Here is a 12,524-nt window from a genome sequence, read left to right on the forward strand (position 1 = left end):
TTGTGACTGAGTGACTGAGTGATGAAGTTACCCCATTGGTCGGCCCGATCACGCGTGTTAGGTCCAGCCATATACTAGGTTTCCTAGTCTTGTTATTCCACCATGGCTCGCTCGCTCGCTTGCCATTGGCTCACCTGCGAAGAAACGCGGCCGAAGTCTTGGTGCGCGTACACCTCGTTTACGACCGCCCCGCCCCCCCCCCCCCCCCCTTCCCCGCCCCCCTTGTGCGTGTGTTCCTCCGCAGAGGTACGTCTTCTTCGCCAACCCCCAGAAGGTGAAGCCCCCGGAGGACCTGCAGGACCTGGGCGTGCGCTTCCTGCAGCCGTTCGTCAACCTGCTCTCCAAGGCCACCTACTGGTGGATGAACCCCCTGATCATCGGCGCCCACAAGCGGCCCATCGAGCTGAAGAGGATCGGGAAGCTGCCCATAGCCATGCGGGCGCTCACCAACTACCTGCGGCTGAAGGACGCCTACGAGGAGCAGAGGGTAAGGAGGGGGGGGGCGACTCCGCCCAAAACGCGACCTTGCGGACGGCGTAGGTCACCTTGCGGCCTGGGACGTTCCGCACGTGGAAGCAGTAACGGAGTAAGACTAGCAATAAAAACACGTGCAAAACGAATGCTTCGCTCGAGTGGGGTTTAGTTTAGAATTCTACCGCCATACCGTTTTTTAAAAATTATTTTACCAGTACTCTACCAGCCTACTGTTGTCCTCTGTCCTTATTGTAGTACCGTTGCAATGGTATATACACTTTTTTAAAATTATTTAAGCTGAAATTGGTGAAAAGAAATTCTCTGCAATGCCCAGTAGAGCTAACTACAATCCCTAACTACAATGAAACTACAATCGCCCATAATGCATTTCTCTCGTGGCTAAAAAAAAAAAGCCACGCTTTCCTGCCCAAGAAGGGAATAATGAATTACTGTCTGTCTTGTAGAAAATTCCAGAACAACCTAATAATATTATTATTATTATTATTAATAATAATAATAATAATAATAATAATAATAATAATAATAATAATAATGATTTTTCCGTCAAATATACTTTGTGGGTCGACGGGGAAAATGGGGCTTTTGGTTAAACTTACCCTTGAATGTCTTGTGAATGAGTGACGCGCTGTTTGTTCACTGTTGGCTGTCCTCGCGGGGGTGGGGGGGGGCAGACGGCGGACGACCCGGAGAAGGCCCCCTCCATCTGGAAGTCCATGTACCGAGCCTTCGGGCGGCCCATTCTCCTCAGCAGCACCTTCCGCTACCTGGCCGACCTGCTGGGCTTCGCCGGGCCACTCTGCATCTCCGGCATCGTCAAGCACCTGGACAGCACCAACCAGACCGACGCCACAAACCGGACCGGGCCCCAGGTGGGTCTCTAGAACGTTCCGTGAGAATAGCGGGTAAATGTTTTTTTTTTTTTAGAGGAACTGTCATAAAACATTATTCGGACAGCACCAACCAGACCGACGCCACAAACCGGACCGGGCCCCAGGTGGGTCTCTAGAACGTTCCGTGAGAATAGCGGGTAAATGTTTTTTTTTTTTAGAGGAACTGTCATAAAACATTATTCGGACAGCGCCAACCAGACCAACGCCACAAACCGGACCGGGCCCCAGGTGGGTCTCTAGAACGTTCCACTCCGTTTCTAGAACGTTCCGTGAGAATGGGGGTAAATGATTTTTTGACAAACTGCCTTAAAACATTATTCGGTTTTGATTGAACTTTGTAAAAGTGGTTGACTAGAATCTGGAATTTCAATACGTACATTTGGAACATTCCAAAAAAGGCTATTCACGCACTTCCTCGCTTTTTTCATGACTGAACTGTCAGAGGTTATTGAGTGCATGCGAGACATGCCCTGAACATTGTTTTGTGTCAGAACTTCCTAGTTAGCTGGGTCATTTGTGTGAAAGCTACTGCGTAAGGTCAGCTGGGTTCTGTTTCTCTGCAGCACAGGGACCACGGGGGAGGGGGGATTACAACAAACTGGCAGAAATTCAGTCCCGGTTCTGCCCCCTTGACGTTGCAGTTGTTGGGGGGCTGTCAGACTTAGTATTGCTGATGTTGCCTTCTGGCTGTTTTGTCATCGCTCGCCAGAACAGGCTGAAAAATAACACATGTTTTGGCCTTGTTCGATTAAATCTGCATCTTTTTATTGGTTCCAGGAAAGAAAACGTGCCATCTACAGACATTGTAGTGTACGTCAACTGCGTTGAAACGCAGAGGTCAAATTGGCAAGTTCTCTTCCAGTTCTACGGCAGACCTGTTGGCTAAGGTCTTGGCTCACCGAGCAAGCCCCACACTAATATTCCTGTGGTGTATTGGGTCGGTCATATTCATATTTTAATATCTGTTGGTGCTAATGGTTGTGTGTCAACACATTGTGACCTTCTTATGGTGAGGAGGCACCCTCACTGTACTTGTTCAAAGCTGTAGGCTACTGGATGGGGCATTGCTACTGGTTTTGGGGTGTGTGACCCCCCCCCCCCCCGGTATGGAGTTGGAAGAGACCACTGTATAGCGAGGGGGGGGTGGGCAGTGAGAGAGCAGGTCTGACGTGGAAAATTCCCCACGTCACATCACACTCCGTCAGGCAGACTCACCCAGCACACAGATCGCTGTCTGGGGAACATCGTCTGTTTCCCTTGGGTCTTCCGTTCCGCTTATGTAATCCCCTCCATCCCGACCAAGCTTTTCACGATGAGAACGTTTAACCCCTTTAAGGTGGGAAATCATAAGTATGTGATTAGAGCGTTCGTAACTCAATGTTATAATGCTGGCATAAACACGACTGGTAATTGAAAGCAATGGAGTTCTCGAACACTGACATAGAATTCTGAAAACGCATTCCCCCCAAAAAAATTTGAAGGGTCAGAGGGCATCAGAGAACATTAGGTTGAGAGATATATTATTATTAGATGAGGACAAGAACGGTATCAGAATGCGTTTATTGTTCCAAACAAGTTCGGGTGCAATCAAACCGTTCGACGCATACTTCAGGCTCTCAACTTGGAGTGTCCCCTGGTGCTCATCTTTCAGCCATGAAAAAAACACCCTGGAGGATAAATCAGTTAATATTTTATGAATGCGCCAAATGTAAATACAGGAATCCCAGAGTCCCTCCAACATTCCCTAGCCTACCAATAAAATCAAAATGAAGGACTTGTTTTTGTTCCCCTGGTCTGTGTCAGGCCATGCATTTTGGGGTCTACTTCCTGTCCTCACACGAGCTTCTCGAGGGAACCTATGTCCTGGCGGTCCTGCTGTTCTTGGCCTTGATACTCCAGCGGACGTTCCTGCAGGCCTCCTACTACGTCACCATAGAGACGGGGATCAACCTACGGGGGGCGCTGTTGGTGAGTGGAGGACCCCCCTCTGTCCAATCGGGGAACGCACACGACGGTCCGAACACGTTTTAGACCGTGGCCACCAACTCAGATGCTCTTTGTTTTTAATCTTTTTGAAATTTGTGACAGAAATGTGATGGAAACCAGCAGCTGTCCTCAGATAGTCTAAACACTCAGCCAGTAACAGATTCTCACACGGCGAATAACAGCCTCCCAACACAACCCAGACTCCCAGCCAATTACAGATTCCCACACAACCCAGACACGCAGCCAATAACAGCCTCCTACACAGCCCAAACACCCAGCCAATAACAGTCTCCCATATAACCCAGACACCCAGCCAATAACAGCCTCCCACACAACCCAGACACCCAGCCAATAACAGCCTCCTACACAGCCCAAACACCCAGCCAATAACAGTCTCCCATATAACCCAAACATCCAGCCAATTACAGCTTCTCACACAGCCTTAATGCACAGCCAATAAGAGCCTCTCAGTGATATCTGGGGTCCTAAGACAGGGGTTAGAATTTTTCATGCTGCCCCCACCCATTCATCCATATTTAAAATTTAGCCCAGCATAAGTTCAAACATGGAAATTAAACGTTGCAAGAGTTTGACTGATTGATTCAGTGACCCACCAGAATCTACTAACCCACCTCTTCCCAGACTCCTTTAAGATATTTAGTGATACAGCACAGAATGCAGCAGATCTCATGGCCCTGAGAAATCACAGCTTACAACAGACTGCGAGTAGTCCGTCTCCTGCTTCCTTTTACAGGCTATGATCTACAACAAGATCCTTCGCCTGTCCACATCCAACATGTCCATGGGCGAGATGACTCTGGGACAGATCAACAACCTGGTTGCCATAGAGACCAACCAGCTAATGTGGTTCCTCTTCCTCTGCCCGAACCTATGGGCCATGCCAGTCCAGGTACCAACCTCAACCGAGACGCTGCAATACATTACATTACATTACCTTATGGACATTTAGCAGACCCTTGTCGTTACGGTGATGGTGAGCACTGTGACGGCAAAGCAAGTAGCCATGTTTAAAATCGCGGCCTGTCTCCAGTGAACACGAGGATGAAGGTACTTCCACTGCACGTACAACAGAAAACAGCACTATGTAATGCAGTGCGACTCTACACAGTATTCTGTACCCGAACCAACTTAACCACTTCTGCACCGCAGAGCTCGTAAGTAGATGTGATCAGGAGTAGCATTCCCGGTGTTTCTTGTTGGACGGTCTCAGTTGGTCTTACTGTTAGTTGGACAGAAGGCTGTCTGTCTGTGTTCATCTAGAGTCCGTAAGTAGATGTGATCAGGAGTAGCATTCCCGGTGTTTCCTGTTGGACGGTCTCATTTGGCCTTACTGTTAGTTGAGGGCTGTCTGTCTGTCTGTCTGTCTGTGTGTTCATCTAGAGTCCATAAGTAGATTTGATCAGGATTAGCATTCCTCGTGTTCTGATGGACTCTCTGGTTTGGTCATACTGTAAGTTTGACAGATGACCGTCTGTCTGTCTGTCTGTCTGTCTGTCTGTCTGTGTGTCTGTGTGTGTGTGTCTGTCTGTGTGTCTGTGTGTGTGTGTCTGTCTGTGTGTCTGTGTGTGTGTGTCTGTCTGTGTGTCTGTGTGTCCCACACAGATCATCATGGGTGTGATCCTGCTGTACTACCTCCTGGGCCACAGCGCCCTGGTCGGGGCGGCCGTCATCGTGCTGCTCGCCCCGGTGCAGTACTTCATCGCCACCAAGCTGGCCGACGCGCAGAAGAGCACGCTGGTGAGCGTCGCCCTAGCACGCCGCTAGCGCCCCCCCGCTGGCTAGCGTGAAAGCGCATGTCGGGGGGCCACTCGGTGACTAGTATGAGACGGTTCCAGATGGCAGATTCACAGAACGTCGCAGACTCCAAATTAAATTAGTACGAATAGCCAGTATTTTTAACTGCTGCTGGGGGTCCTCTAGTACCAGAACAATCAGAAAATTTACTCACTGAACATGTAGCTGCAAAATGGCCATCTTCCAACTCCTCCCTCCTGCAATTTGTTACCCGGGCAAAGAGAACCTTCTACACTGTATTTTCACGCATAAATATCTGCTGTAACTTCCTATCCCTGCGATGCTCCCTGTGACTTAAAAAACAGTTTAAGGGACAGCCGAGAAAAACGGTTAAGAGGCACAAATCTGGAATGTTTACCCCGACCTTTCGAGGAACGTCCCAGAAACCAAAACCTGTCAGCAGGAGGGGAATCAGTGGCGTAAATCCTCAAACCCCCCCCAAATTTAGGACCACTCCACGGATCGGCTGAAGACGACCACGGAGATCCTGAGGGGCATCAAGCTGCTGAAGCTGTACGCCTGGGAGAACATCTTCTGCAACAGCGTGGAGGAGACCAGGAGCAAGGAGCTCACCAGCCTGAAGACCTTCGCTCTCTACACCTCCATGTCCAGTGAGAGGCCGCCTTGCACACCCTGAACAGAGATTCACCTCCGCCATCCCCCCCCTTCCTTTGCAGACCTGAATAACCCTCCCTCTCTCTCTCTCTCTCTCTTCGTCCGTAGTTTTCATGAATGCCGCCATTCCCATAGCTGCGGTGTTAGCGGTAAGTCGGGTTTATTTTCAGCGCCGAGCGCGAGAACTGCAAACTGCATTCTGCTTGCGGTGTGCCTTAGACGCACAGACGTTTCAGACCGCCCAATAAACCGAACAGACAGGTGTAACACCGGGGGAAAGCCACATGCGCTGTCTTATTCTCACACATAAAAGAGGAAGCATTAAAGGCATACTATGAGAGAGTCTGCTAAATGCCTGTAATGTAGTGTAATGTAATGTAATGTAATGCAAGCGCAGTAGCTAGCGAAAAACAGTACGCTTGAAACCTGATCACACACAGGCTCCGTAGCCGCACCCACCCCTCCCCGCACAGAAAAGAGCACCACGCCCAGAAACGTCCCGAACACATTTTAGAAGAAGAAATGCGTGCAGAGGGGCAGAGGAGTGAATTTGGCAAAAGTGTGTACAGACTGAGATTGCGTGCATAGAGAATCCTGCATAGTATTCCTTTAAACAGAATACTTCCCATTGACAAAAAAAACTCTAAAAATGAATCATAACTAGTCAAATGTATGTCTCAGCACTTTTGCTAAAGAGAAAAATTTGGGAAAGTTTTGTATATAGATGCCAAAGACAAATCTAAAAAGTCAAAATTCACAAAAATAAATCCAACAAAAATTTGAATGAACCAATTACAACTTATTGGATATTAACTGAAAACCAAGATAATAGCTACAAAATTATTTATGTTTAAAAGGTTGCAGTACTGTAAGAGTATGATTCAGAAGTGTATGGTACAGTAAGAGTATGATTCAGAAGTGTATGGTACAGTAAGAGTATGATTCAGAAGTGTATGGTACAGTAAGAGTATGATTCAGAACAATAAATGATTTCATGTTTTAAACTGCTGATGTGGTGGTTGTTGTGTGGAGCGCAGACGTTCGTGACCCACGCGTACATCAGCCATTCCAAACTCACACCGGCCGAGGCCTTCGCATCCCTGGCACTCTTCCACATCCTGGTCACCCCCCTCTTCCTCCTCTCCACTGTGGTCCGGTTTGCCGTCAAGGCCTTGGTCAGGTGAGAAGACTGGGTGTGCAAGATACCTTGACTGGCTAGGCGTGGGGGTTAGGGTTGTGTGAGAGGCCGTGATTGGCTGGGTGTGGGGGTTAAGGTTGTGTGAGAGGCTGTGATTGGCTGGGTGTGGGGGTTTGGGCTGTGTAAGAGGTCATGATTGGCTGGGTGTGGGGGTTTGGGTTGTGTAAGAGTTCATGATTGGCTGGGTGTGGGGGTTGGGGTTGTGTGAGAAGCCGTGATTGGCTGGGTGTGTGAGGAGCTGAGTATCTGTTTGTTCCCAGCGTGCAGAAGCTGGGAGAGTTCCTCCAGAGTGACGAGATTGGAGATGACAGCTGGAGAAATGGAGATATGCCCGTGTCACTGGAACCCTGCAGGAAGCATTCTGGGGGTGTGAGTACTGAGGGCCTCTGTCACCATACGGGACCCACATCCAAATATACATCCCTGCACTGCTATAGGACACATACACACATATACATCACTGCACTGTTATAGGACACACACACACACACACACACATACATCACTGCACTGCTATAGGACACACACACAGATATACATCACTGCACTGTTATAGGACACACACACACATATATACATCACTGCACTGCTATAGGACACACACACATATATACATCACTGCACTGTTATAGGACACGCACGCACACGCACACACATACATCACTCCACTGCTATAGGACACACACACACACATAGATATACATCACTACGTTGCTATAGAGCTGGACACCTCTCAGGCTTTCTTTCGAGGGTAAATCTGAGGTCGTGGATCCTCAGATTGGGTAAGACAGCAGTCAGGGAAGCTCCGCTGTGCTCCGTGAAGCCCTGTTTGGAAAGAACACACTTCCGAGCTCGGGGGGGTTCTCGGTGGGCCCTAACCCTCTGGGACCGGGGGGTCGGAGTTCAGCCGAGACGGCTTCGCTGCAGATCAGTTTCATAAGCGAGCGGCAACAAAAAGAGCGCCAAACGAAACCAACTTGCAGCAAATGAGCTGGGTGATAAAGTCGCGAGATCACCGCATCACCGCATTAATTGGAAAAAAAAAAAAAAACAGCCAGCGGCCCACACACAGGTATCTGACACCCCTGAGTAAGACCGGCCGGCCCACTTAAGCAGCACCGGGAGGAGCCGTATCTGTCTGCGGTGAAGTCCCCGAGCCAGAAACAGCCGAGTCACCGGGGCGTTACAGATCGCACGTCAGTTCCTATATTTCCGTTTTGCTTTTCGCTCCAGGGACGTTCCTGGATGAAGTAATCTCCACGATTAATCTTCGCTGCCGGGTTCGAAGCGAGCCCAAATCCACGTCAGCGTCTTTAAAAGGGAAAAATGTTGTTATTTTAAGCCTCGTCTTAGGGCGGGAACGATGCGCCAAGATTCACTAAAGCCACGTTTGGCTTAATGAAAAGTTACAAATGTGGCTGTTTTTTGCGCGCGCAGACGGTACGCGCGGCTTGTTGCCGGGCTGCGTTTCCCCGGCTGTGCTGTGCGTCGGGTTTCTCTCGGTGTTTCCTGGGGGCCGGCTCTCGTTTTGTGTCAGACACGTCCGCCATGTTGCAGGGCTCTAAAAAAAGCACCGTAAACGTGGAAATGATCTTTTAGACGAGCGCAACGGGACACGTTTCAGTCTCATCTCAGTAACTCAGTATCTCCGTTTCTGTCAAGCACTCTGAGTTGCTGAACCTACAAAAGACGATATAAAAATAAACAACTACATTATTATTATTATTGTTATTGTTCTGTTTGTTTTCTTATTATTCTTCTACTTTCCAGTTGGAAAACTTTCAAGTTTGGCACATATGTAGAGGGATACTCGAAAGGGGGAACAGGGAGGAGAGGGGTGGATGTCCTGTAATGGATTCCCCTGCCTGGGGACTGTTTCTCTGGGGTCCTGGGGGGGGGGGGCCTTGGGGGAGATGGGGGCGGGGCCTGGGGGGATGGGGCGGGGCCTGTCCTGCTGTTCTCACATGCTCCCTCTCCTCTCTCTCCCCTCTGACCCCCTGTGCAGACCAAAGCCATAAACAGGAAGCAGCCCGTGTGCTACCAGATGGACAGCTACGAGCAGCCGGCCCGCAGGCCACCACGGCCCAACGAGACCGAGGACATCGCAGTCAAGGTCAGGGGTCACCAGCGACCGGCACCCGTTCTCAGGCCCCGTCGCACACATGCACACGCACACACGCACACATACACATGCACACACACACACACACACACACAGATACACACACACACACACACACACAGATACACACACACACACACACACAGATACACATGCACATGCACACACGCACATACATGCACACACAAGCACATGCACACACACACACACACACACACACACACACACACACACAGATACACATGCACACACACACACACAGATACACACACGCACACACACACAGATACACATGCACATGCACACACGCACATACATGCACACACAAGCACATGCACATGCACACTCACACACACAGACGCACGCACACGCATGTACACATGCGCTCACACACGTACACACACACACAAAGATACACATGCACACTCACTCACACAAGTACACACACACACACGCCACGTGCTCATTGCACTCGTCCAGCTGCCAGAGATCAGCGCGACAGTAGCAGTCGAGGACTGTCTGTTCCCATCGAGACCGGTCCCTCCAGCCGCCCCGTCGCGTCCAAACCGAGCACGGTGACGCACTCCCCCCCCCCCCCCCCCCCCACCCCGCTCTTCTCAGAAACGACGTCACCCTTTAAGCCCGTTTAACCGTCGGGTCGGTGCGTTTATTACCCACAGGCCCCTAAAATATACAGCCGCCCCGAGACAGGATGTCCAAGCGCGACGGTCGCTCGGTTGTTCTTTTCCCACACGCTCCGTTCCTGCACTTCCTGCCCGGTCCCCGCAGACGCGACCGGGCGAGTCCCTCGCTCGACGACGAGGAGGAGGACGGCGACCTCGCGGGCGAGGGGACCGCTCACCGTGATCAGGGTCGCGCGGGCCGCCCAGCCCCCTTTTCTCGTTGGGCCCGTCCCGTGAGCGCCTGGCCTCGGCGACGTTCGTTTGACGTGTTTTGCGACGTGTTCGCAACGTTTGCACGTGAACGTTTTTCTCGTCCGCACACGTCCTTCTTAATACGCGCGAGCCGGCTCCTGGTTAGTGGAGTCAGCTGGGTAACTGGGCTGAGTTAAAACCCTGTCTGGATACATACGCTTCACAGTACAGTACTGTATTTTCTTCGTAGCTGAATGAACTCTGGAATCTTCCGTTGCTGGATGTTGTGTTGTCTCCATTTAGCCCGTGGTCTTTTTCTTGCGCAGGTGAGCAATGGATTCTTCACGTGGGGGAGCAACTTGTCGACGCTGTCTGACATCAGCATTCAAATTCCCACAGGTAACTCGATGCAGGCCCCTTAAGCCTGCAGTCCTTCACTGACATTTAGCAGACGCTCGTACCCAGAACGACTATCCGGCTAACACAAAACGCTCTCACAATGTTATGAGAACGTTTTAGTTTTGCAGATGCTCAGAATAGAACAGGACCTCCAGATGATGGGTATTTAAGTGGCTGGTAGCGTAGACAAGCTTACAAGTCGCGGATAAAATTTACCAGCTTTGGCTGGTATTAATTTCCCACTCTGGTTTCATTGCGAACACAAGGGCAAAGGTCAGCGGGAAAATACAGTCCCAGGAGTACGAGTGCAAGAACTACAGACTCGACTGACGACATGTAAATGACCCTACTGCACATTAAACAGACAGGAAAAACCGCCCCTAATGAGCACTAAACTACATTTAAAACGAACAACATGGAAGAACAGCACGCTCTGAAAACAAACACCACAAAACCGCTTGCCAACAGTTGGCTCGTTAACGGGCGGTTTGCGATATGTGAAATGTGATTGGCTGACCTGATCGAGAGGAACAGGAAGAGGAACAGGACCCGCAGGACTGGCTGGATGTGTGGACCTGTGTCCAGTACGTGTCTCTGGACTCCATTTGGCCAGCAGCAGCTTGACTGTCTGAAACAGAGGGGGCTGAACTCAGTGCACTACATCTACACTTCGGTATTCAGCAGATGCTCTTATGCAGAGTGACTCACACTGTCTGCATTCCTTACGTCCAATCCATTCATACAGATGGGTATTCACTGAACGTTAATTACCTTGCTCAAGAGGTGGCAATCAAACAAATTATCATTATTATTATTTTGGTCAGATTTGTTAGAGTATTTTAAACTCATCTGTCAAAGTCAGTGGGGTCTCAAGGTCAGTGGTGTATCTCAAGGTCATTAGGGTCTCAAGGTCAGTGGTGTCTCTTGAGGTCAGTGGGGTCTCAAGGTCAGTGGTGTCTCTTAAGGTCAGTGGGGTCTCAAGGCCATGGTGTCTCTTAAGGTCAGTGGGGTCTCAAGATCAGTGGCGTCTCTCAAGGTCAGTGGGGTCTCTCTGCAGGTCAGCTGACCATGATCGTGGGGCAGGTGGGCTGCGGGAAGTCCTCTCTCCTGCTGGCCATGCTGGGGGAGATGCAGACCATCAGCGGGAAGGTGCACTGGAGCAAGTGAGTGACCCCCGTGGCCCCCCTTTTTGGTGAAATGTTCAGAACCAGGTCCTCCTCCCTATATCCTACCCCTAACTCCCCAATGCCTACCAAAACTCCCTATCCCCCTATCCCCTGCAGCTTACCCAAACTCTCTATCCTCTACCCCTATCTCCTATAGAATACTCTCTATCCTCTACCCCTATCCCCTATAGAATACTCTCTATCCTCTACCCCTATCCCCTATAGCCTATCCAAACTCTCTATCCTCTACCCCTATACCCTGCAGCCTACCCAAACTCTCTATCCTCTACCCCTATACCCTGCAGCCTACCCAAACTCTCTATCCTCTACCGCTACGCCCTTATAGCCTACCCAAACTCTCTATCCCATATCCCCTATAGACTACCCAAACTCTCTATCTTCTACCCCTACCTCCTATAGCCTACTCAAACTCTCTGTCCTCTACCCCCTATCCCCTATAGAATACTCTCTATCCTCTACCCCTATACCCTGCAGCCTACCCAAACTCTCTATCCTCTACCCCTATACCCTGCAGCCTACCCAAACTCTCTATCCTCTACCCCTATACCCTGCAGCCTACCCAAACTCTCTATCCTCTACCGCTACGCCCTTATAGCCTACCCAAACTCTCTATCCTCTACCCCTATACCCTGCAGCCTACCCAAACTCTCTATCCTCTACCGCTACGCCCTTATAGCCTACCCAAACTCTCTATCCTCTACCCCTATACCCTGCAGCCTACCCAAACTCTCTATCCTCTACCCCTATCTCCTATAGAATACTCTCTATCCTCTACCCCTATCCCCTATAGCCTATCCAAACTCTCTATCCTCTACCCCTATACCCTGCAGCCTACCCAAACTCTCTATCCTCTACCCCTATACCCTGCAGCCTACCCAAACTCTCTATCCTCTACCGCTACGCCCTTATAGCCTACCCAAACTCTCTATCCCATATCCCCTA

At 50.2% G+C, this 12,524-nt stretch overlaps 1 protein-coding gene across 5 annotated transcripts in view; it reads left to right on the forward strand.

Annotated features, from left to right (window-relative positions):
- Window positions 1–12,524, forward strand: part of abcc9 (ATP-binding cassette, sub-family C (CFTR/MRP), member 9) — a 37,561-nt gene that overhangs the window by 6,219 nt on the left and 18,818 nt on the right. For all 5 annotated transcript variants that reach the window (XM_035402266.1, XM_035402265.1, XM_035402267.1 and 2 more), the window contains 12 exons: window positions 245–487; window positions 1,167–1,364; window positions 3,189–3,353; window positions 4,126–4,281; window positions 4,995–5,129; window positions 5,635–5,797; window positions 5,910–5,950; window positions 6,839–6,981; window positions 7,260–7,368; window positions 9,005–9,112; window positions 10,323–10,395; window positions 11,453–11,558. In XM_035402266.1, the coding sequence (XP_035258157.1) occupies window positions 245–487; window positions 1,167–1,364; window positions 3,189–3,353; window positions 4,126–4,281; window positions 4,995–5,129; window positions 5,635–5,797; window positions 5,910–5,950; window positions 6,839–6,981; window positions 7,260–7,368; window positions 9,005–9,112; window positions 10,323–10,395; window positions 11,453–11,558 (1,640 nt within the window). The remainder of the gene's footprint in view (window positions 1–244; window positions 488–1,166; window positions 1,365–3,188; window positions 3,354–4,125; window positions 4,282–4,994; window positions 5,130–5,634; window positions 5,798–5,909; window positions 5,951–6,838; window positions 6,982–7,259; window positions 7,369–9,004; window positions 9,113–10,322; window positions 10,396–11,452; window positions 11,559–12,524) is intronic.

This window comes from Anguilla anguilla, chromosome 19, assembly GCF_013347855.1.
Source record: "Anguilla anguilla isolate fAngAng1 chromosome 19, fAngAng1.pri, whole genome shotgun sequence".
In the NCBI taxonomy this organism is placed as follows: Eukaryota; Metazoa; Chordata; class Actinopteri; order Anguilliformes; family Anguillidae; genus Anguilla; species Anguilla anguilla.